The sequence below is a fragment of the Channa argus genome, chromosome 1, assembly GCF_033026475.1.
Source record: "Channa argus isolate prfri chromosome 1, Channa argus male v1.0, whole genome shotgun sequence".
NCBI lineage: Eukaryota > Metazoa > Chordata > Actinopteri > Anabantiformes > Channidae > Channa > Channa argus.
This window is the reverse complement of record NC_090197.1, coordinates 16903360-16927686: the sequence shown is the minus strand read 5'-3', so window position 1 is coordinate 16927686 and position 24327 is coordinate 16903360. Positions and strand designations below refer to the sequence as shown.

Genomic DNA, 24327 nt, shown 5'->3' with positions numbered 1-24327 from the left:
AACGTTTTATTTTTCAGTGGTAGAACATTATGCCAGTTATACAATAAAGCACAATTTAAATCTGTTTTGCTATCCAGCTACAGTTTGCAGCCATGAAAACACACATGTTCAAACACACAGACATACACACAAGCAGAAAGATTAGGACTCATCCACCGACAGAGCTTGGTTTCAAATTATCGCTTATCACCATTCCACAGCCCTTTGTGATTGCATGGGCATGACAGATGTGTTTACCACTGTCACCATATATGTGCTCTTAGGGAGTGTGGAATGGAGTGTTTTTGTATATTTCTGTGTTGGTTACATCTGCGATTATACTGTCTGTTGTTATCAATCTTGACACACAATGAGCTCACCAACTGCTTTCCGGCCCCAGCAATCACGGATGGGGAAGTGGTAGTCACTACGAGTAGGCAGGAAATAGACAAAGGTCTGATGTGTATCTGATATTACTGGTGCAAAGAGCTGCAGTTTGTCACATGAACACATGTAGAGCCCAGCACCAGCAACATTTTTAAAAGGTCACAATGTAACGTAACCGTTGTACAGTACATGTCAGTGTGGAGTCAGTTAAAACTCTTGAAAACACACAGGGTTACAATGTTTTAAGAAGTACAAAAGTGAAATGGCATACACTGAAAGAGGAGAAGCGAAACATGAACTGAGTTACTTTTCTATACAGCTGGATGAGCATAAAAGCATGAGATCAGAGCCTGAAATTCGATTTTCAAAATGGGACAATTCCCCTCTTAAATGCTTTACACACTGGGGAGTTATGCATTTTGAGGAAACCTGCTTGCAAGCTTACTGGTTTACCTTGTCCTATTCTTACAGATTGAGTTGCACTTCACCAACTTAAGGAATCCGTCCCCTCTTTTGCTGTCTTTATGTACCTTATATATATAGTGAGTAATCCCTGTTATTTTTTTACAGACTCATCAAGTAGTAGAAAAAAATAATGTCCAAACCACAAAGTGCCAAAAATGCTCAAAATATATAAAGTTATGTATTTAAATACTATAAGTAATACTGCAGTCTTCCAACCTTTGGAAACTGGCCACCTGCATGTTTGTCACAGTTCTGTACGGACTGCCACCTGCTCTCACAATTTTCCTAAATAACCTGCATTGTTTTGTTTTTTTGTCCTTTCAGCTTATCCTGTTAGTTCAGGGTCACCACAGCGGATCATTTGTCCGCATGTTGTTTTGGCACAGTTTTTACAGCGGGTTCCGGCACTGCTAGGCTGGGAAGGGGGATGGGTTGTTGGGGGTTCAGTGTCTTGTCCAGGGACACCTCAACGTGTGGTCGGGAAGAGTGGGGTATGAACCGATCGGTGGGTGGCCACTCTACCAACTGAGCCACTGCTGCCCCTCCTAAATAACCTACATAACTAAAATTTAAAAATATGTAGGCGGAAAACAGACAGTTTTCAGTGGCAGCAAAATTGAAAAAGAATATGTAGGTTGAAAACAGTTTTCAGTGGCAGAACAGTTGATGTTCACAATATGCAGCTACAACCTGAAAATTAGATCAGACTAAATTTAATTCATTCTAAAAGTGTTTGTGCCAAAGATGCTCAGTATATACATACTGTAGAATTAATAAATGTAGCCTAGAGTACAAAACAGCAGAAGACAGGCTATCAAACACTGCTTAAACACATTACCGGCCGACTGACTTTGGCACGTCTTATTGTCCAACTGCTTTTTGCTGTAAAGGTCCTATTCAGATGTAAAAGATCTGATTGATTTATTTAAATCACAAGAACAAAAGCAACAGCTGATGAGTCTTGATTTGTTTATCAATTTTACCATCAAAAGTGATGATCAGCATGTTGGAACAAGATCTGTGCAGCAGCAGAGCTTTAATAAGACCCATGTAACTTTACTTGAAAATTAACAGAAAAGTTATCAAAGGTGATGCCCACTTCACTTTCTCATGGTTAGAATTTGAAGAATTAGACACCTCCTCTATAAATTTCACATTAAGGGCATCACTGTAACGTTAGTCGGAACTCTGTTATCTGGGGGAAACTTTTACCATCCTGTCAGAGGATCCAGAGAAGTAATACAATAATACAACAATAATATCAGCATCACAGGCACTGCTATTTGTGCTAATCCTTTAAGGTTATGGTATTTTTAATGACTGACTTCTACTTCTAGATGTATTCTGCATGCTTTCACGCTCATATCATAGAAACCCAACTCTTTAGATAGGGAGAGACACTAACAGAGGTGCAAGCAGCCTTGTAGTGAGAGGGGGAGAATGCGTGCATATTGTGTGGTCATTATTTAACATTGCTGTAAAGGTGTGCTGGAATTTCCCTTATTACAACTGCCAGATCATTGAAATGATGTGCAATTTCTGCAATACACCAGTGAATATAACCCCATAGAGGGATATTGCTTAAATGTATGTAATCTAGTTGTCTATTTCTGTAAAATAAGTGTGAAGGCTTCCAACAGGTGCTCCATAAAAGTCCTTATTAGTGTGATTGAAAAAAAATAATCAGCACTTCAGTTGAGTATCTCTTTCTAGAGAAGGACAGAGGAACTGCACTGGCAATGAAGTGTTCAGCTATCCGGCAAAAACGTCTCATGCAAAGCAAGAGCCTATGAAAGAGCAAGTGTGTGATAGTCGTGCACAATGTCCCAATTATGCCAAATACGACATAAAATCTTTATTAATAAAAATGCAGTTTAAGTATCGGAATAGCTCTTTTAATGTGGAAATTCATAAACATTTAAAGAGATATTACTAAACATCCAAAGAACTCATCACTGCATTATGTTATAAATGGTTCTATTTCCAGCATAGTGTTCAATAGTTTAATGGCATTCTTAAATTGTTTAACAGCAGGTGGAGGAAGGGGGTGTTCCATTACAAGCTTAACTGCTGTGTATACTTCTGGAACATTTCACCAAGCCGTATAGTAGCTCTGAAGCTGTTGATGTAAGATTTGTAAATGTAACTAACACTATGACCACCTGTGCAATTTAATGCAATCCGATACAGTGGCTGTGAATTCTACCTTAGGATAGTTCTCAATTTTTAGGCTGAAACTGTCAGAAAGGAGATAATTCTACTGTGTGTTCGTAATTGAGTTCAAAGTGGGTAGTGGAGTTGTACTGGAGTGCTTTATAAGAAGAAGTGGTTCAAAGTTTTTGGCTATTTCCTTCATTTAAAATAATTACAATGCACTCCAATACGACTCCTCTAACCACTTTGATGCCTGATCTGTGTTTATATACAGTGTAGACAGAGAGAGAGAAAGAGAGAGAGTGAGAGAACACATATTGATAAAACCAATAACCAAAAGCAGCGTGTGGATATGGTTGCCTAATAAATGGTATTAAAACACCAACACCATTGTAACACCATTAGGAACAGTTCCTCTGAAGAGTAACACATATTATATCAATGAAGAAAATTTCTTAATATAATATGGAAAAAGTGACAATTGTGTAAATGTAAATTTTTTCCAAAGCGACGTGCTCTCTAGGGACCAGCCACAATGTGTATACATGTTTGTTTTAATGTTGTAAGGTCTATGTGTGTGTATGTGTGTTGCTGGTTGTAAGTAATTGTGTGGCAGCTTATAGGTGAGAAAGAAAGCAAAAGGTGTGTGTGACAAAAATAGAGACAATCCATGAAAAGCCATTATTCTTTTGAGGCACCTGCCTGAGTCTCCAAACATCCCAGTTGTGGCCATGACAACAAAGCTGCCCTGTGGGAACAAGTGGTTAGTGGCACTGACCCCTGGGAACAGGATGCACACATGCTACACACATTGAATGCTGCCAGAATCATGTAAACGCATGCATACACACACGCAAGACAAAGTCACTGACCGGTGGGGCAAAGCACATACTGTGCATGTTTATTCTTTATAAGTATGCACACTCATGTACCTCCCATACACATGGTTAGCAATGTGCATACACATCTTATCCCAAGAAGGAGACAATGGTTGGCTCCTCTCTTTTGGCCAAGAATTACATGAGCTTTAATGTAATTACAGGATTGACAAGGACAGAATCTCTCCACTTATTGCTCTGTGCTGGACCCCATGAGAGTGACAGACAGAAACGTGCACACAATATTTGCCCAATCTCTAATGACAGCAGCACACCCTTTCCACAATAATCCTTTCATTTCTGTCCACTCACGGGGAGGCAGAGAGGTAAATTTGATGTGTGTCTGTGTGTCTGTGTGTGTGAGGAATAAAAAGACTAGACCTCGACAGACTGGGGGGTGGGGAGTAACATTTTAAGGATTACAGTACAAATAATGGTTGACAAAGGTGATACTGATCAGAAAAAAGTAATCTTTTAAAAATGTCATCTGTAATGGCAAGTCCTAGTTCAGAGGCTGTTTCGTTTAAGGGCTGAATTTTTAACATTAAGAAAAGCAACAATAAAATATTTGAAACGCATACAGCCTCTCTTTCTTTCTGTTGCATGACTCTCCAACTCACACAAACATATGTAGCCTTTTAGTGATGGAAATTCTCCAAGTGTGCAATGGCAGGGCACCTCTCTTGGGGTTGGTAACCATAAGCACACAAACACACTGTCCTGGATCTTATCTGCTGACAAGCGATTTTAGAAAACAGTCAACAACATCTCAAGCCACATTCTGAAACCATTTTCTAACCAAAACTAAATACTAAAAGAATTCCACATCTGAATCCCACAGCTGGCAGAGTGATTTTTCAGTAATTTCCAGTAAAACAAGTTACAGCAGTGGCTAAACATACACTAATTGTCTGTGCAAATGGTTTGGCTGGAGATCAATGGCAGCTTTATAGATACACCAGCAGAAACAGCAGCCAGACAGAGTGATTTAGTCTTGCAGGCAACATGGCAGCAGCCATCTTGTCAATATTTTCGGCAGCACTGAATAAAGATGGGAGATTTTAACCTTCATTCCATCTGTAGTTATTTGCCACTTTAAAGTTGCGTTTTCTAGTGTTTTTTACTCCAGTTTATCTGTCTCACCTTTATCTTTCTACTCTACACCTCTGCTATCTTGTTCTCCTACAGTCCACATTTTTCTGGCACCACCACCTCTTCATCCATCCTCCCACAGTGTTTCTATCACATGGGTGTTTCTATCATGTGGGAGGTGTCCCTCCCTCAGCATCAGAGTAAAGCCATGCAAATCAGAAAGCAACTGCTTGTTTAATGTAAATAGTAGTCCGATACCACGTTTGGAGTCATTGTGCATGCCAATGGTAGTGCAGTTAGAGAAAAGAAGGAAAAGAATGAGGAGGGGGCATGCCAACAGATGTCCCATAATAGCATCTGGTGGGAAAACACAACAGAATGGCACAAAGAAAGGGAGATTAAAAACTGACAATGACAAATTCATTTGAAACTTAATTAATTATGACAAACTGAATTCATTAAAGGTTTCACTACACAAGGTTTTTGGCTGGCTTTAATTAAGATTATACTTACTTTAAGGCAGGATTCTGTTTTAATCTTTTTTGGCCGGGTACTAAAGTATGATGCATTTAAGTATAGAACTGCTATTATCAAAATTTTAGCATTAAGTGACAGTGCTGGCCAGATTCAACTGACACCACAAACAGTCTAGGCTGACAATAGAACTGTATTTTATTAAGTTCAATGTGCTAACACAAAGCTAAATTGGATTCCAGTTGGTGAGAATATTGCAGAAATATGGCAATGACACCCTAAACAACAGAGATTCGGTAAAACATACTGTATGTATTCCCGGCACACTCACTAAATATTAGTGTTTGGAATATCAATATTACAATCAATATTTGTGATGTTAACACATTAGCAAGAAGACATTGCCCCATGGAAAAGTCAGGAAATGTACCACAGAAGTAGCAGTCAAACTTTGCTTTTTTCTCTTAAGGCTAACCTTTGCGGTTAAAAGGAAAGAGTGGTCAAGAGCTCATGTCTAATGTGGTTGAAAAGAATTAGTGAACATGAACTGGGCACAGAAACAACTGGTTTTAAACTTGACACTCGTAGGAATGTGTTATGTTGTTTTTAAATAAAATGCAATAAAACATCAGTGATGATAGCACATGAAAAAAATTGATATAATGTTTAAAGGTATAAAAAAATCAAATGTATATTTCAAAGGAAATATAATAGATTTTAACTCAGCATAATTTGTTCAATTTAGGCTTTATTACATGTGTGCTTGTGTGAGTATTGTGTATTTGTTGTAAGTCCAGCTTCAGGGAACATTGGAGATCCTCTTTTATCAGCAACGTTTATTTTTCTGGTTATCATGCTCAGGCCCTGCAGGCCACCTCAAGTCTGACTCGGTCAGCAATTAGAGCTGAAATTTAGCAACTTTATTAAACAGTGACCTATGTTTCTGACTGTGTGTGAACCACATTACAAAAAACATTAAAATTATGTAAACACAATGATATCCTTTTCCAGGTTTATGACAGTATTGACCTAACAACTCCAGATCTTGGGAGCCTTTAACTAATCTAATGTGCATACCTTATTGCATGCAGTAATTGCTTTTTTCTACATAGCCATTAGGCTATGTAGCCCTAGAGAAACAATGCAAATGGCAGTACATTATGATCCAATAAGAATTAAGAGGCTGGCCATTTCCTCTTCCTGAACAGAAGATGATATAATCGTATTCCGGGATCGCCATCTCATAGCCACATCTTTCTCTCTCGCCTCCCTGATTCTCCCCTGAGATCCTGTTCATTCTATGAGAAGAGCTGTTGCACATTGATCCCCACTATCAGTGTCGGGTCAGTGGATACAGCCACACTCAGCACTTTCTGTATGCCTAGAGAATACCCAGACTGTCACAGGCTGTGTTCCCCTACTATCTATGCATATTCACTCTCTCCCAGGAAAAGTGACGAGCAATCTTTGTTGACTCCCCATAGGTCATCGCTATGGAGCTGAACAGAGGCCTGATATTAAGATAATATGTGGCATGCAATATGAGAACCCGATATAAAAAATGTCCAAAGGCACTGCTTTAGTTGTTCAATGTCAGATGGCTTAATAGCCTACCCTAGCAACAAAATTACACATTGCTAAAATTCTGTCAACCATAAAAAGACCAACAGCCCTGGAACTGCTTACTTTGACTTAAGACCTACAGTGTGCTTAGCAGCAACCTGACCTCCATTACAATAATGCCTTTTCACAGAAATGACAAATTCTTCTGACAAAATGACAGAATTTTTTACTTATGCTCAGGAGGGAGTTCTTCTTCCTGTGAACAAGCTTACTGTACAGTCGTTTTAGGCTTACCATCGCGCACACTAATGTAACGTGTTTCATTTAGCCCTCTGAAGAGAGCTGATACTGTATCAGTGTGCAGTATCTCTAAACATAAATCACTGCTAACATAGTTTAATGAGGCCCATAGTACTGTAAAGACAGACAGGTATGAATAACCATTTGCGCAATGTTCACTGTATATGGGCATCTCCAATTGTAGACTGTTTCCTTTAAAGAAAATGTGATAACTGTCATAATATAGGAATAGCAAGAGATAGCAAAGAAGAACATTTCCATAAAGAACATTACATGAATTTAAGGAGCTGTTATTGTTATTTTATAAATACTGAGTGTATTTTGAATATAACTATAACATTTGATTGACTCAGAGTTGTTTTCCAACTCTGCCTACCTGCTCTAAAAAATGTGAGGTTAATGGGGTATTGAATGCAATATCAGAGAAGTTATTTGAGTACAAGTATGAGTACAAAAGGGCAGTATTGAACCAAATATCCGATACTAATATCGATATCAGGACATTCCTAGTTGGTAGCTGTATCTGCATGCTAAAATTTTGTTAGTAATCATTTTGTCTGTCAAAGTTCAACAAAAAAGTCCCACTTTGCTCAGCCCCATATGCATTCCAGAAGATACCGTGCATTTAGAAAGCATTCAGCCCCTCTTCACTTTTTTCAATTTTGTTATGTTGCAACATTATACTACAATTGTTAAAATATGTTTTTGTTATTAATCTATACTTAGTTCCCCAATAAGCAAAAACTGAATTTTAGGAAGAAAAAGGAAAAACTGAAATATCACATTGGTCTAAGTATTCAGACCTTTTGCAACAACACTAATCTCAGGTGCCTCTCATTTTTCTTGATCGTTGCTGAGATGTTTCTACACCCTGATTGGAATCCACCTGTGGTAAATTAAATTGATTGATCTGGACTTTATGACAGAGTGGATAGACAGATAAACCTTTCCTCAGTGCAAAATACATGAAAGCCCATTTGGAAAATTGCCTGAAGGACACTCACAATGTGACGAACAAGATTTTCAAGTCTAATGAAATCAAGATTGAACTGTTTGGCCTCAATTCCAAATGTTATGTCTGGAGAAAACTAGGCACCGCTCATCACCTGCCCAATACCATCCCTACAGTGAAGCAGGGTGGTGGCAGCATCATAATTGGAGTAAAGTACAGCGATTAACTGGAAACAGGGTAGTAACAAGACTGGAGGAAGAGATTCATGCACTGCAACATTTTATTAGTTACACCTAGTTTGTAAACAATATAACACCAACACATAAGGAATATAATTTGGTATCTTTGTTAATCTTGTCACTTTGCAATTATACTCTACTTAGAAAAAAGGTATAAGTCAGAACATTTTAATTTTTTATGCTATGTTACCACATCTTCATAAAAAAAAATTTCCCCACAAGGGTGAATAGTGCAATCCCAATATATTTAACTGCCTGTTCCATTTGCCTGTTTGATTTGTGAAGTTTACGCACATTTCTATCTATTGTTTGATATGACTGTCCTCAGATGAACACTGAACTTTGAACAAAATTCAAATATATTGCCTGTCACTGTGACTGTCACTATACTGCTAAAAAGTGATCTTTGAGCGGCTTCTCTCAAGGGGCTCCTACACATCCTATAAGCCAGTGATCTAGCGTATCTTAGCCAAGAATGTTCTCACTTCCCAACGTCTCCCTTCCATTCTCATTCAGTGTTTGCTGTCCTCTCTAAAGCGTTGCTCGTCTAAGCCTGTAGAGTTACAGTATCAGTCCTCAGTTACACTAAAACCCACACTCATACATCTACAGCTGCGGTGGTGGACGACCTCCTGCTCTAGCTCTAAGCTTCCCAGTAGGTTTGATATACACTGTTTCTTTTCTACCTGAAATGCTCTAACTTTAAAGCAAGAATATATTCTGCAATTGTCTCGGCCTACTAGAATGCCTATTTTAATGAAACATCACAGGATCTGCACCACAGCCTGCTACAATGCCTACATAAAGGAAACTTCTTCCTAAACCTGATCAGACCAGATTCACACCAGCCCATATTAGATATGAGCTCCAGAACAACAGAATGTCTGTTTTATTTCCACTAACTGTTTCTTCAGTCCTTTATTCCATTCTAGCAACTCAGCTTCAGCTCTTAGACCTCTTGCTGTGGAACAGCCCCCCAGTACCTCACCATTCCCATCATTAGCACCACCACCCAGCTCTGCACCATCAGGGAAGAGACTGGGCCTGCTCAGTCTACCCATGGCTTTAACGACTGGGGATAAAGGGATAAAGAGCCTTTGCTCAGGGACTGATTACTTACATCTGCCGGGCTAAATCCCAGTGCCTGCACATACACACGCATGTACAAAACACCACACAGGCACACACTTGGCCTGCTACTAGCTGTGCAAAAGCATTGATGCATGTATTGTTTTCTGACATCAGCATGTGGTATGTGGAAAAGCTCTGTGCATATGTATGTGCATGTGTGACTTTTAATCATTTGCAAGAAAGAGAATTTATGGCAATTAATGCATAATGAACACATGTATGGTAAAATCTTAATCACACAACCATCTCTAACCTCTTGGCCCTTAAAGCCAATGTAATTAACACTAAAACACAATAACACTTTCCTGGGCAAAGGTGTTGTCTATCTGTAAATGCTCATGAGCATTGCAACACAAAAGACTTTGGGCCATTTCCTCTCATAAAAACAATAATCATTTCTCATGTCTTAAGTGTTACTGAAAAAAAGACTTTCTTTCATTTGTTACTTTATTATTCTCAATAAATATAAAACAGTGTTGAAGTAATATACTGCCATTTGCAGTTCACTGCACTTTTCTGTGGTCCCTTGTTGACTTTAATCATGCAAAGCTGTGCCAGATAATTTCCAGTAGCTTGTAAATAAACTGTAAGTTGATGGCAGGGCACTTTTTTCTTTGGGTTATTAAAGCCAGGGCTAACAGGCCACCTCTGACCAATGTTCCTCATTAACACAATTCATCTACTATAAAAAATGTAAAAGGATTGGAGAGTTGATATTTCAGCATGTGTGTGTTCAGCAAATCCAGGTTGCTCTTGTTGCAGGTTCAGAGCAGGCCTGGAACATTTTGTTTTGAAGCATGATTGGAGCTCAAATTTTTTGCTGGAGAGATACAAATCTAATGTCAAATACCACAAGATTGGCAGTGTCACAGTGTAATAGAGTTTAGCATTTGACCACAAAGTCATCAAATAACACTGTTCTCATGAGTTCCCATTGATTTCCACTATTAGAAACCTGGCATCACTATCAGACATTCAGCTGGTAGATGTCAGGCTGGCCCACTGACCTCTTCCTTCAAGCTCCTCTTTCATCCCCTGGGAATAGGAGAAGAATCATAACCCTTATAAGAGCATATTAATCCCAGAGTCTGAGTGCATGCCACCTGTGAAGGCTTACCTCTGTTAACAGAGACCTTTGTGTTCTTTCACATAAACACACGCCTGTGCACATACTGTACTGAAAAGCAAACATAAGGTATTTTCTTGTAGTTTAAACGTAAAAACATATCTGTCAAACTATCGACATCCTTAAATGTTGACATGGCAACCTAATATTGCAGCATCTTTAAACATGTAAATCACAAAGGCCTAGCAGGCCACTATAAAGACTGTTGTCTGACTCAAATAATTCAAGTGTAAACAAAACGTGGAGAACACATCCACCTTAGTCAGAGCTTGCAGAGGTTTAGCAATGACTAAACTTCAAGAGGACTTCAGCTTGAGTGGTATATTATTGTTGTTATTGTTATCAAATAACAGCTTAATTTGGAGCCTGAAAGCTGTAAGATTCAGCTCCTTTCAATGGCGTAAGACGTCTAAAGTAATCGCACATCCAATTACTGCCATCTTCAGGCACGATGAGAACGAGCCCTTTATTCGTTAAAAGATACACTGATTCGTGACTGAATGTTTTATAGCTCAAAGCCAGAATAAGTCAGGTCCACCTTAAATTGTGATTATAAAAATACCAAATGTAGAATCTTATTTCAAATTCAGTAGGGTGTCTGCAAAAAGCGGCGATTGTATCGTCTGGAAGCCTTGTCGTTCTTGCTAAGATTGTGGTAATCATTGAAACTTTCAATGTAGATAGCGAGCCTATAATGCCAGAATACATTGAAATGAGCAATGAATGAGCAGCGACAACAATAATATAGACGACGATGAGAAAAATGCACTGACACTGTGTTGTCATTTTAGGAAGCAGGCTGACTTTTGCGCAATGAAAATATGCTCATCAACAACGAGACTGCGCAGATACCAAACATTACAGATCCAGCGTTTCCCCTTGGACGCACACTGTGTGCTGCGGGGCAAATGCGCGCTTATAAGTGCACGTGTGCGTGCACGAGCGCGCGCCGTATACAACTGATTTAAACACGCCTGAGCCAACAAGCACCAGCTTGGTGAAACAATTTTGTCTGTATGTTTACCTCGGTGTCGTAGATTTTGGTGATGAGTGAGAACGAGTACTTTCGGGACTCCCGTATGTGCTGGATGGCCAGTTGGACCGCCGGTTCGATCCCCTGGCTGATGCTGCTCATCAGGGCCGACTCATTCATGGGCATAAGAACCATGATGGGCAAGTTTTCCCCATCCCTAGTGAACCAGCTGTTGTCCTGTCCGTGTTTGGTGCGGTCGTTGCACACCTTTGCCAGTGCAGAGTGAAATAGCAAAACAGAGAGGAGCAGGCATCCCGTCGGGAGGAGCATCTCCCAGCCGCTGCAGTCCCTCCGGGCTAGAGCCATGCTACTGTGCAGGGTGACCAAATGAGATACCACCGTATCCTCACTGTTTGGGCATGGCAAATTCGGGCTCGTCCGGGATGCTCAGACGCCCGACCGTCAAGGAAACCGTATTTCAAGAAAGCCGCAGCAGCCCCTGCAGTGGGCAAACTCGTCCTCTGATTATGACTGCAAACTGGTAAAATGTTTCTACTCTCTGACAGTGCCTGTCCAAGAATATTCCAAGGGCGCAGAGATTTATGTAGTAGAAGGAGGGCTACTGCCTCTCGGTGTCCGTCATCCAAACGATCTCCAGTCAAAACAGCTCCTAATTCAACCCCCAATTCAACCCTCTTTTTCGCCTTTAATTTGAAGAATTGTCTTAGAAGCAGTAAAACGTCCTTAAAAATGACCCGAGAACATGTATCTGACCCTCTAAGGATAAACAGAATTTAATTCATCCGTTGACAAGTCGTTGCGGAAAAAATATATATATATATCACCTCCGAAGTAAATCCCGGCCAAGAGATGGCAACTGTGGGCATCCCTGCCAAAACGCAGCGTTGAATCTGACAAATTATGATTCAACGCACGGTATGGAAAACAGACTAAAAACAAATACACTTGATGGTGAAAACTTGACCGCAGAGGTCCGAGAGGGAGATGTCGAGAGCGTCTGCCTTGACAGCCTGGGGGACTGGGATGCTCATCTCCGATGGTGCGTCAAAGAAGCGCTGAAGCCGTTGCTGCTGCTGCTGCTCACCGTGCGCGCAAGAGGGAGCACTGAATGTGGAGGAGGAAAGGAAACAAGGGAGGGAGAGGAGGGGGAGGAGGGGGAGGAGAGCGATATAACAGCCTGGTGGAAAGGCTGCACGGGCTTTATGCAGGACTCACCACCGTCTTGACAGCCAATGTTGATTTATGAGCTTTATGTTATAGATGGAGTCTTGAACATGCAGAATGCGGGTTACTTGAAAGATACAGTGCTGCATGTATGTGCATAGCTCTGTTATGTTGTACGTCACATACCAATCATATATTAAAAAAACGCTATTTGATGTATATTTTTAGTAACTCATACGTGATGGTGAGATTGTTCCCACAGGCAGCATGGGGCTTTGATTCTCAGTAAAGCCGTAACTGCCGGAAGTAGTTTTAAGCAAGTGAAGGCATAATTGCTGGAAATATACATCTTTCATCTATCAACTCATGTTTGAAAAGAAATTCCCCAGAATCCGCTGGCTACTATATACTAGACATATATAGAGGTTTGTTTCAACCACAGAAGTTAGCTCAATCATGCAAGTGGAGCTGGGAGAGCCTGTATACAAATGATTATGCTGATTATCATTTAACTCCTTCCACAATAAAAAAAAAAATCAGGCAATATTTGAAAAACACAATTTAACCATGAATTCTACAGAATTTCAGCACCATGGACAGATCCACCCTATTGACATAGACAGTGTTGTGCGGTGCATGCACTGTCCATGGTACTGAATACACTTAATAACTCATAACTGAACCTGGCCTCTGCTGCTGCTGACATGTGTAATAGACCCTTACCTTCACTTTCATAGGACAGGGTATATACAGTTTTGTTCACATTTCTATGTAAATTAAGTATTTTCTCCTGCAGCACAAAGATTAAAAAAACAGGCAATTATTGCAATAGTTTGCAACACAATTCAAGGTATTGTTAAATAGGCGTGGGAAGAGCACAGAAAATGCTGCCAGTGCATAACTGTTCTCCACATGGGGGAAAAATATGAAAGCCTTTTAAGTCATCAGCTGTGACTCTATTACACAACAGTGGCACCTACAGTTTGACCTACACAATTGTATCACATGCACAATTACAGTGTCAAAGGGTTCATTTAAAAAGCAAATGGATGAAAGCACAAATGGTAAAGTAATTCTTTTTCTAGTTCATGTTGAGGATGAATACAGCACATAGTCCACAAACGTCATATACCGTTGTATGATCAGCGCGTGGATAGGGCAAGTTGCGGCTTGATCACCCCACATTTCCTATGGAATGGAAAAGGAAGGTATTCAAATTGAAGACCAAAGGACAACACATGAAATACTTCAGGTTTTCATTTAATTTTCAATGTGCTGACATAATCCTCCAAGGTGATGTCAGTATATGCAGTAATATGAAGTATTCCATCGCAGCATTTAGTTTTTTTTCAGATGAGTTCACTTTGGGGGCTATTAGAAAACAGGCATTACAAAGTGACCTTTACATAGCGAATACCCCTGATCACAAAATGATTTCTTCTAGATTTATTAATGGTTAAAAGCACAAAGTAATTACGGTTGATATGGCAGAGCTGACCCTCCTGGCTTTTTACACAGACAACACACAAAGGGGAGTATCTAAAGATGGGGGATTGCCAGAGTATCTCTATCACTCTCCCTTGCAGACAAGAACACAGCAAGAAGGTTCCATGGTACTACTACATGGTAAGTTGCTTGTAGTGACTACAAGTGTGAATAGATGTCTTTTCTACACATCTGGCCAGTAAGGGACTGGCAACCTTTCCAGGGTACAGTCTGCTTCTCATCCAGTGATGTCTGGGATCAATTCTAGCACTGCCACGACCCTCTACGGGATGAGGAATACAGATAATGGATGAATTGAAAGATTCTTTATACTGTATGAATGATATCCCAAATCAACTTTTTAAGCAACATTCTAGATAATAGATGTTGTTATTTGTGTTCCTTTTCCAGTGGTAAATCAGGTACCTGAAAAACTATCTGAGCAAAGCAGGAATAAAACGTTTGCGCAAAAAGCAACTACAGATATAAGCATAGTAAGGGAAACACGCAAAAAACACATTTGCCTTATCTACTCTCCATATACTGACTGTAAATCTCTTTATCCTAATCAACTTTTTTTTCTATTCAGAGTAGTCCAGAAGTAGGTCAAGTTGTTGTCCCATCTGTTGGTTTCACACAAGACAACATCACTCGCTGCTCATATAATTTCTCCAGTAACCAGAGAGCAGCAAACTAGAAATAAGAGGTAGATTACTAACAGTGCTGAGCAGAACTTTACATCCCATCACAAATGAAACTCTTAATATGCAAGGTAAGGAAACTATAATTAAATTACCAAAGAATGGCTCTGACAATTTGCTTCTTAATTAGCACAAAGTGTGGAATATATTAAAACAGTACCTACAGACATTTCTAGGTACATTAAATCATTTATGTAGAAATTGTTCAGCTGTTGTTTATCACTGGTGGCTATACTGAAATGAAGATATCGCTTTTATTTCAGATTATGAATCATTATGTCTTAAATCATGGCTCTGCTATCTGCCTGTTCTTACCAAACAAAATGTCAACCAATATATCATCATTAACTGTGACATACCAGGGCAGACAACATATGTAGGGAAGACAATTAAATAATTAGACTTACTTTTCATTTACTTTCATTCAGAGGAGAAATTTTATGACGGTAGGTTCGATGATAATGCTCATGTAGTAACTTACTGTACATGACATCTTTCAGGTAGTGAGAACATTTCTGTCAATATTAAATTCGTTTTTCATCTTGATAGTGATGATCTCAGAAACCAAGGAGAAATAAACTAGACAACAACACATTGTAATGCAACACTAAAACCCAAATTCTGGCATCCAGTGCTGACAAGTCTCACAAATGTATAATCAAATCCACACACATACTGCTACTACTATAATACTGAGATGGCTGATATGTCCCTGTTTAACAGAGATTAATGGGGTAACCTGAAGACAACATCACCAAAGCTCTGGCAATATGCCACAAGATGCTCTATGAATTTTAAATGCCTTGTATTCAGAACAGAGTGAATAAAAAAATTCTAATACCACTGCACTCCTATTTCAAAGCTCAGATGGTTGTGCTCACAGAAGCAATATCCATGTACAAAGTTGTTTACAGAATGAGCCCAAAATTCAACAGGCTATTGGATGATTAATCAACTTCATGTCACTTTCATGCAAACTCTTTTTTTGACTTGAACTACAGTAACCTTGATTAAACCATACTCTGGTGTTTTCATTTACATTTCTGGAGAATATACCACAGAGGAAAGATGGAAAGGTTTTGTTCATTTAAACACTGAAACACTATTTAGTGGTATATAACCGTTGTTGTTTTTGTGGCTTTAAGTCCTTAAGGCTTAAGTTTGATTTGGTTTCACATTCCATATCTTAACAAATGCTGCAGCATGATCAGGTTTTTCTGTGATCTTTTAGAACTCAAACACTAGAAGTAAAAGCTAAAAAATACTTTCATTTATTGCAGATCAACACCTTAGTTCAGTGTCATCTCACACATGACTGATCTCAAAACTCCAACCGAAGGACATCACAGTCTCTCTCAAAATGATACAGACAAGTAACTTCTTTATACAGCAGGGGATATTTTATTATGAATCTCTGAGATGCTTCTCTCTCTTGTTCTTGACACGCTTGCCCTGGCACCTATTGGAATAATTGGCAGCAGCTATTTGAATAATTGGTTTTGGAATCTGGAGTCACAGTCCTGCAAATTCCATGCATACCAACAAGCTGAGGAGAGATTCTTCACCAGGCCGCATTCCATGCATGGCGTTAGAGAATGTAAGTTTTATGAGCTTGGAAAACATCAAAAACACAGCATACTCTCAACCAGTAAATGGTTGGGATAAAGAAGAGGAATGCCTTTCACTGATCTTTGCTGGGGAACTTCGTAATGAGAATGTTTTTTAGATGCCAAAAACGTTTGTCCAACTAATGTCATGAGATAAGTTGAGTCACACAGCTCCTGGAAAAAATCCGTAAGACATTTGCTACAGTCCTTGTCAATTTAGCAGATAGATTTAAATTTAAATGTATTAAATTGCACACAATCATCACGAAAAAAAAAATAAACAAATGTAATAATTTAAATTGACATGAGATTTAAAGACATAATACAATCTGGACAAAAGTGGAAAACTTACAGCCTGTGCGTAAAGGTATAATTTGGATTTTTTCCTAGCTAGTCTTAATAAATACGTGGATGATTCTTATACATAGGGGTCAGCACTTAAAATTCACCTGAGACACAAAACTTCAGCAGTTGCAGTGGGTTCATCCATTTTGAATCTTTGAAAGTTACTGCATTTTTAAGACACATTTCACTCTTGAATTTAACTTTTTGGTTCTCCAGAGCTGTGGCAGAGGGATATGATCGACCAGATTTTTAATCGTCATTACAGAGTGAATCAGAAACACAGTAAAAGCCAGTACCTGTGTCAGACTTTGAGGAGAATGTCATGTCAAATGATGGAACATGTTTGTATGATATGTAAGGACCACAGAACATGGATGAAAACGGCAGAATCATGACCAATTAAAAAAATCACAATTCCACAACCAGTATCCTAAACTTTCTTCCCCCAAAACAAGAGAAACCATATCTTTCCATATCTCACCATACCTTTATCCTCTCGTCAGCTGTTGTTAGTTGGTGATGTAACGGCCTTCTGACTTTTTTCTCAGGGCAATGTAATCTGAGAAAGAGTCTCCACATATATGTAACAGTCTGTGGTGCATGTATGTTCATTTTGATTGCTTTTGTCCGAGGCCTGCACCTTTCAGGATACCTCTAGGGGGAATACATCAACTTAATTTAGCGCTTGTATTGTATAAATATAATCCAAATGTTTGCTTGAAGCAGGTTTTATTAGGATTATTGTCTCAAAACCTCAAACTGCAAATCCAATCCAGCAGTTGAATCTCCAAAGTACGAATTTGCTTCCATGTCAACTGTTTACAAATTGCAAAAGCAAGGGACTGTTTCTATAATCACAAGGCATGACACTTGTATTCCTACATCCTAGTAGGCAAGAGAATAGAGCAAATTTGTCTTAAGAATGCTGTATTCATAATCAATGTAGCACTGTGTAACTGCTGAAGTTTTATATGAGTCTGAGGTGGACTTCGATGTGCATTTTTTGAACAGAACACAGACTGTGCACTATTGCTCTCATTTTTCTCACAGTGTAGGTGTGTTCAGGTAGATAACATTCAGGCATATCGTGCTAATAATACTCTATACTTAGTCGGATGTGTAAATATAATTTAAGTTTCTTCTAAGACCAAATAGAAAAAGCCTAAACTATTGCTTTAAATCAATAGTATCCCACCTCTATTCAAAAAGGATACAGCATTCAGTTATTAAGGTTGGTTATTAAGCCCCCTGGAAGTCATGTCTTGACAGACCTTTTTTTCGCAGTGGACATTTTGAATTGTCATAGGAAAATCTCAAGTGTTGGTAATAACATTACAATGGCTCCGTTCTATGGGAGTTTTGCAGTCAGCCATGACAGTGTCACAGTGATCCAGGATGTACAATAGCAGGACATTGAATCTGAAGCAGCTTTATGTACAGTGGGTAAAAATAACCTCGCCTGGAAATTTTTGCCTCTTATTTGCTTTTACAACATTAAATTGTGGTTAATTTGTATTTGGCCTTTTTCACAAAAATGTACAAATAGGGCATTTCATATTATAAAGAGATCTCTACAAAGTAATCAAAATTATTTAAAAATATTAAACTGAAAATACGCGATTGCATATAGATTAACTTTCTTTAAAACAGCTCACCTAAATCTTTACTAGTGCAGCCAATTATTTCCAAAGTTATAAAGTTACAAATGGGGTCACCTGAGTGCAAGCATTTACTGTATGTGCTGCAATGTGTTTAAAGGATTGTTTTATAAATACACATGTATCTTGAATGTTCAGTTACAGATGAATGAATATCCTAGCCAATGAAGACAATCGGAACATTGCCAAAATTAGGAGCATCCTGTCTCAAAGTGATGCCGTAAAACTATTCCATGCATTTGTTACTTCTAGGTTGGACTAACTCCCTAAATTACTGGGGCATTTAATCCAAAATGCTGCAGCAAGAATGCTGACTGGAATTAGCAAGAGAGATTATATTTCACCTTCACCAGCTTCTCTCCCATGGCTTCCCATTAAATTTAGAATAGAATTTAAAACCCATCTTCTTACATATAAAGCTCTGAACGGTCAGGCTCCATCATACATAGAAGACCTCATAGCACCATATCATCCCAGTAGACCACTTTGATCTCAGAATGCAGGCCTACTTGTAGTTTCCAGAATTTCCAAAGGTAGAATGGGAGGCAGAGCCTTTAGCTATCAAGCTCCCCTCCTGTGGAACCAACTCCCAGTTCAGATTTGGGAAGCAGACGCCCTCTCTACTTTATGTCTAGGCTCAAAACCTTCCTTTTTCATAAAGCTTATACTTACTTAAACTAGTTATAGTTATGCTGCTATAGGCTTAGACTGCACTGAGCTCCTTTCTTCCTCTTGTCCCTCTCTCCTCGCCTCTCACCCCACAATTGTCACCCCTGTATGACATTAACTATGTGTGTTTTCTCCCGTAGTTGTCTTTCTCCTTCTCTGTCTCCCTCTCTCTGTCCCTGTCTGCAGGTGTCCCCGGGCTTTGAAGCTGTGTGTTTTCCAGTATGCAGCTACTGTTCCTACCAACCTGCCCGATGTTTTGTTCTTGCTTTTGATGCTCTTTTTCTTTTCTCTCTTCACTTTCCACTCACCACAACCGGTCAAGGCAGATGGCCTGAGCCTGGTTCTTTCTTCCGTTAAAGGGAGTTTTTCCTCTCCACTGTTGCCTAGGGCTTGCTCAAGGGGGAATTGTTGGGTTCTCTATATACATCTTTATAGTCTTTACTTTATTCTGTAAAGTGCCTTGAGATGACTTTGTTGTGAATTGGCGTTTAAAAATATTATTAAAAATAATAACAAAAATATTATTGAAAGGTGGAAGTCCGGGGATGGATACAAGAATTAAATATTAAAGTATAGTTAAATCCAGCATTAAGAAATAGAAGGAATATGGCTAGGGATGCACTGATAACATAATTCTGGGCTGATGGCAGATACTGATGTTTTGTAGTTCGTAAGTTAGGTGATTCAACACCCTCTTTTGAGGTATTAAAACAATTAAGAATTTATTTGTCTCTGTTTTATCTGTGCTGTTATCTGATGGAACAGGGGCAGGAAGCTCCTTGTGTGCAAGCATTGCATTTCTCAATGATAAAATATTAGCCTACAATAATACATTTAAAATTTCACTGTCACTGTGTTCACTGTCCATCTGACTTGTTTCTTCTGCTCTAGCGGGCTGCTTTCCTCTTCATTCAACAAGCACCACTGGTTGGAGCTTGGAAATAGTAAGTGCAAAGTTGATTCAGTTTATGTACACTATATATGAGCTTGTAACTCCTTTAGAGGGTTAGGGTTAGGTGTGTTGGCCTCTCTCACAAATCTCCCTCTTGCACAGTCCTGCATGCCTGCTCTAGGCAATTTTACACATGTGCCAAATTCCTTCCATTTCTTAATGATGGATCTAAATGTGCTCCAGTAAATATTTCATTATTAAGCAATGTTTTTGTGTCCATCCCCTGACTTTTGCTTTAAAAAATGACTAAAGACTTTTGCCTGGATATTTATCCACCAGTAAATGGACCATCCAGATACAGGTGTGCTTATGCTATATTCCTTTCCTGCACTCTGGTGATCATCATTTAAATAACTGTGTGCCTTTTCAAACCAATTGACTGCAAATGTAATGGTTTAGGTGTGTTGGAGTCATTTTTGTGAATATTGTTATATGGTAAACATAAAGGTGATTCTAAAGAGAGTGCTTCTTTTCTATACCCACTGTAATTAAGCCATTATTATTATTATCATTATTGTTTTATTTGAACTGGTGGTTTACCTACTGTGACATGTCAAAATGTGTTCCAAGTCAGAGAAATGATAAAGGTGTAATTTGTTCCAGCTTAGCAGGTGTTGAGGGGGATGTCAGTCAAGCTGAGTCTGTCTGAGCCCACTCAGTCCTGACAGGAGGTCTAAGCAGTCAGTATAATTAAAATCACCTGCGTGGGTTTAAAGTGGTGTAAAGGCCAGAACCAAAAGACCAAAGGTACAACAAACCTTTTTCACAGCCTACATGTCCTAGCTAAAGGGGTAAAAAAACAAAAAAAAACAATCACAGATGGTAATTGTGCAGTATATGTCCCAGTAAACTAGCTCTTACAATACCGCTATAAATGCCATCAATAATAATTATAAATACAATTAGGTGCAAAAAGACTAACGTAGTTAAGGTTGGGGTATCCCTGAATTTTGGTCATAGCTTGAAACTGAAAGAACCTGCTCTTTAAGTTATTAGTCCCCTTTACAACGTCACAATCAAATGAAGAAAAATTGTCAGAACAACAAACTAATTTAGTCTAATGCAACAGTGCTTTAATAGGCTGTATGTGAAAGGTGTTGTACTTATTTAGCCTAGTTGCTAATATAATGCATAGACAAGAAAAAGATAATTAACTAATGCAATAACGTTACACAATTTCCCAAAATGGTCCTTCAGTCCAATTAACAGTTTCAACAAAAACTGAAGTAACTGATGTGTTTAAATGGATCAGTGGATTAGCTAGTCCTAGTTACTGGGTGCAGATAACAGAGAACATAACTTCTCATATTTAAATTTACACTGACTATAAATTGTACAAAGATGCCATGATATGAAGAGGGAGTGTTCATTTAATTGTCAAGACTCGAGATAAATCCATCCCAAAAGCTTGGTAAATATTTCCAGATATAAACGTGTGATTATTTTACCAATTGCTGTGAAACTAGGGCTAATGTTAGACTGTTTTTACAGCTGTGGCACACTTGAAAAGTTACACTTAACTAAAGAATTGAACTAAACTAAACAATTGAACTAACTAAAGAACTAACTTAGTTAACTTAAAAACAGAACATTTAAATGTAAATGTTTATACATTATGCATGAAATTATTCATTATACATTAAATGAAATTATACATTATTATGCTGATAATGTTGGCGTTAGCTCAGGTTAGCTTAGGTAGCAAGGAAACTGATGCTAATGTAGTTAGATGTTAAATATTAAACCAAACTTGAAAAGCAAACCTAAAGGTGGTGTGAAAACACTTACGGTTCTTTAACTGCTTTTAGATGGCGCTTGTAGCCCACGAGAGCCATCCACGGGCTTAAATAAATAAAGATTTTTACCAAGTTAGAGTTAAAAAGTTTTCCTTCACCTACAGAAAGATGGTCACCAGAAGAAACATTCCTCTTGCAGCGAGCACCTTGGGAAGCACAGCTGTGTGGTAAAAAAATGCTCTGACAGTGAATAAATCAGAAAAAGGTCCTTGCTGCATGTCTGATTGCATGTTATGTTACAATAAAGTTGGAGGGAAAGGAAAATATATAAGGAGATAAGCTGCCATTTTGCATGCCAGGATTCACTCTAGTACAGCCTACCTGTACTGATTTGAGAAACCTGTTTGAGAAATACGTGAAAGTTTCTACAATATTTTTCATTAATGCAAGCTATAAGGCTTTCATGAATCTGGCACAAAACAGCACCAAGGTTTGTGTATGACCATCAGGGCTTTTTTGAGTGTGAGTGAAATAATCAGATGCTTACCTGTGTGCCTTGAAGTGTAATGATTGCAAAAACATGACATGAACCAACTGTGGCTATTTTACCATCACTAGAAACAAGCACCACAAAGTACAGTGGAAAGTAAAGGTAAATATCACACTGACAGTGCCACAGCGGGGTGCACTCTGGATTTCCAGGCTCACTGTTGTGTCTGAATGAACAGAAAACACACACAGACTGGTTGTGATTTAAATGATGTCCTTTACTGTGCACCCCAGGGAGATAATCTTAAATGGACATGCTACATTTGTCCTGGTCAGAAAAGGTTATCATAGCCTTTCTTATTCCATTCTGAAATTAAATCAAGAATATGTGAAGCGACTGTGTAAAGTAGGCCACTGCCTTCAGAAGAGCTTCAATTGCTGCTGTGTTGTGGGAGGACGCTATTTTGATTACTGTCAAGTCCTAGTAATAGCAAGAGCTATGTCTTACATAATCAAACTCAAAGTGAATGTTTCCAATGTAATTTATGGCATATCTGCTGTGGCGAAAGGTTGGTTGTTCCATACATGCAATTCCAATGTATGTATTAATGTTTCTGAATAAATGAAATGAAATAAATAAACATTTTGGGAATGTGCAGTTCTGTACAAGCCAAAGGGAGATGCAGATATTTTCATCAGATATGATGTGGGGTGCACAGCTAATTGGTGAAGTTTGTTTTGTGTCTTAAGAAAAAAAAGAAATTAACTACTCTGACAAGAAACACACTAAACTGTCATCCTTTTGAAGATGCATTTTTTAATGCGTCATGTACTAGAAAACAAAATACTGGATGTATACTTGACTGCTCTTACTATACCAGCATGTATAATTTTAGGAGAATTAGAAATGCACACTGGAACACAGCTAGTCTGCTGTCATTTTTTCAAAGATCAGCTGATATGGAGTTAGATGGATAATCTGAAAGGGCTTTAGAAATTTCTCTTTCAAACATTTTCAAATTAAGGAAGATACAGGTTCGTTACTTTGGCTCTGGGCAGTTTAAAAAACGTGCTTAAATGGGCACAAAAATGATGAAACAGGTCTATTTAATACAGTACAGCTCAGGTTTAAAAAGGTCCAGTCTAAAGTCGGAAGTGACAATATGTCAGTGTGTCATCTCTGTTTTAGCGGTCGGATGTCAGATCGTCAGCTTGATAATTGGGGCCCGGGGTGGCAAGAGAGCAGAATAAACGAGCTAGTAGGAAAGCTGGAGTCACGCTATCACACATTAGCCCCAAACTATTAATAAAAATTGTCACTCTAATTAGTGGGTATGAAGAGATACATACACACAAAAGCACTTTCACAAACATGCTCGCAGGCACATACAGTACACACAGACAGCCAAAGTTACCAGACACAGACTCTCGTGAAATGCAAGGCCATTCTTCACCAAACAAAATCTTAGTATAGGCTGTCACTTCCAGGAGAGTGAACAGCAGATACACAGGACAGACAGAGCAAAGTGTTCAAAGACAAAACTTCTTGAGATAATTAGATACAGTGTGTAAAAATAAAGTAAAAAACAAAACACCAGTCAGTTTTCTGAGTCAAATAATGGCAGACATTGATACATGTGCATGTGTCTCCCTATAGTGCACCCCACAAGCATTAGTTATACACAACACTATATATATATGAGTTGATTGGAGTGGCTCTATGATAAAGATGGCTGCACAGGATTAATGAAAAGCACACAAGCATGTAGTTTCTATTTCTCTTCACC

General features: G+C 38.7%; 1 protein-coding gene across 1 annotated transcript in view; it reads right to left on the bottom strand.

Moving 5' to 3' along the window:
* gabbr2 (gamma-aminobutyric acid (GABA) B receptor, 2) overlaps positions 1 to 12847 on the bottom strand; it is a 167597-nt gene extending 154750 nt beyond the window's left edge. The window contains exon 1 of the mRNA XM_067503008.1: positions 11765 to 12847. Coding sequence (XP_067359109.1) covers positions 11765 to 12079 — 315 coding nt within the window. The 5' untranslated portion in view covers positions 12080 to 12847. The remainder of the gene's footprint in view (positions 1 to 11764) is intronic.
* Between the last annotated feature and the right edge of the window lie 11480 nt (positions 12848 to 24327).